At 42.6% G+C, this 1,919-nt stretch overlaps 1 protein-coding gene across 2 annotated transcripts in view; it reads right to left on the bottom strand.

Moving 5' to 3' along the window:
• Positions 1–1,919, bottom strand: part of si:ch211-257p13.3 (kinesin-like protein KIFC3) — a 24,821-nt gene that overhangs the window by 18,503 nt on the left and 4,399 nt on the right. For both annotated transcript variants that reach the window (XR_001310243.1, XM_014008790.1), the window contains exons 2-5: positions 901–1,192; positions 644–780; positions 381–477; positions 149–300 (exon numbers count right to left, since the gene is read on the bottom strand). Coding sequence is in view for 1 of the 2 variants with exons in the window: in XM_014008790.1 (XP_013864244.1) it covers positions 149–300; positions 381–477; positions 644–736 (342 nt within the window). In the remaining variant the exon portion in view is untranslated. The remainder of the gene's footprint in view (positions 1–148; positions 301–380; positions 478–643; positions 781–900; positions 1,193–1,919) is intronic.

The raw sequence follows: 1,919 nt of genomic DNA, 5'->3' as shown, positions 1-1,919 counted from the left end.
GTAATATTCCTAAAGGAGACTTTAACTTTTAACAAAGTCATGTTTTAGTAAGATACTTGTACTTTTACTCAAGTATAACTTTGTGGTACTTTATAAGCCTGTCAGAAGCAGAACCAGTAAGTGAATGCACTGAAGGTGAAACACTAACTTTCCCTGTTGTTTCCTGGTGAACTTGTGAGGCTCTACTCCTCTCAGCTTCTTGTCTGAAAGACAAAAAGGCGGCCAGGGGGGTACGAGCAGGGACGTCCGGTGCATCGTCCTCATCTTCATCGCTCGGTTCCTCACCATCACTGCTGCTGCCTGGATAAAACCCACACGTGACATAAAAACACCGCATTCGTACGTTTAATAAAACGTACGAATCGCTCGTTTGAACCGACTTGATTCACTGAACCGAGCGCGGGCCTTTCCCCCCGCTTTGGGGGCGTGGTCACCTCTCCTCCTGCTCCCTGTTTCCATGGAAACGGGTCCTGTCTCCTGAGCAAAGCATCACATTCAAGGGTCAGACAGTCACACACACACACACACAAAAGAAACACACAATGCAAACACAGACATGCAAAGCGGTTCTTTCTTCTGAACCGGTTTTCAGTAAAGAAATAAACAGATGATTCCAGAGGTTGGACAGATGTGTTGGACCTACGTCTGGGAAAGCTCCACATGCTCCCTCCTCCTCCTCCTCCTTCTTAAACACAGTGTAGAAGATGTAGACTAAAAGAGAATAGAAGGCGTACATCTCCACGCCGTCCCCTGGGAATGACGACTAAATCCACCGATCGCCTAAAAACATATCATTACATCATTAAAACACATCATTACATCATTAAAACACATCATTACATCATTAAAACACATCAGGAAATAATGAGGCGATGCAACAGGACTCCTCCATCCTTGTACCTTTTCAAACACGTCCTCCGTTCTGCCGGCGGCGGTCCCTGACTCCAGCCTCTCCGGTTCCTCCGTCGGGCTCCATCGTTTTCAGCGCTTGTTCTCAGAGCTGCAACAAAAAAAAAAGCCTCCTCCTCCCCCTCCCTCCCCGCTGTGCTCCATCAGACAGAGCATGCTCAGTGCGCTGCAGTGATTACAGATGCGGACWCAGAGAAGGAGGTGGCGATGAAGTTGGTGCTGATGCTGTCGGCCTGTGTTAGAGGTCAACAAGGAGGGCTTTTTTTTGCTTTTCAGGGAAAACCTGTAAAGAACAAAAAGTGTTTTTTTTTTTATTTGAAGGTTTAAAAGTCACTAAAAATATCTCAGAAATGCAATGAAAGAACACAAGAGAGATAAAGGTTTTCTTTGGTAAACATTATTTATTTGAGATGATGTGGACATGTTTCCTCTTAGTGAACAGTTATTTTATATTTAGTTTGTTTCAAACTCCTAAAAACATCCAAAAGGTCAACACATAAATAACTTAATAAACCAGGGCCATCAACTAAACTGCTCCGAGGGCCACAGTTACTGTCAGTCGACAGCTGAGGGGCCGAAAATCCAGCAATTAAAGTCATTATGTAAATAAACCATTACAAAGAWATGTTACCTTTGAATTAGTTTATTTTACTGCGTTTAATCATGAATACAACATATTGAACCCTATAAAAGTAGTGATAATTACACAATATTCTGCCTCCTATTATTAGACAGATAATATTTTGACATCTCTGACTTGCCAAATTTTKAAACCAATTTTATTTTYACTTTCATCATTTTATCTTCAACTGCTTGTGGTTTTAATTGTCTTGAGTGATCATAGAAATGTTTTTTACCAGCTTATAGCCAAGATTCGACGTTTCTGTAGACACCAAAAAGAACTTAGAGTAATTAAAGTAGAAAACCGGCGATTTGGGCTTAAGAGATGAATAAACCAATTGGGGGGCCGAATTTTGGTCACTCGCGGGCCACATCCGGCCCGCGGGCCG

The sequence above is a fragment of the Austrofundulus limnaeus genome, unplaced genomic scaffold (genome assembly GCF_001266775.1).
Source record: "Austrofundulus limnaeus strain Quisiro unplaced genomic scaffold, Austrofundulus_limnaeus-1.0 Scaffold52, whole genome shotgun sequence".
Lineage (NCBI taxonomy): Eukaryota > Metazoa > Chordata > Actinopteri > Cyprinodontiformes > Rivulidae > Austrofundulus > Austrofundulus limnaeus.
This window is presented reverse-complemented; position numbering and strand designations above follow the sequence as displayed.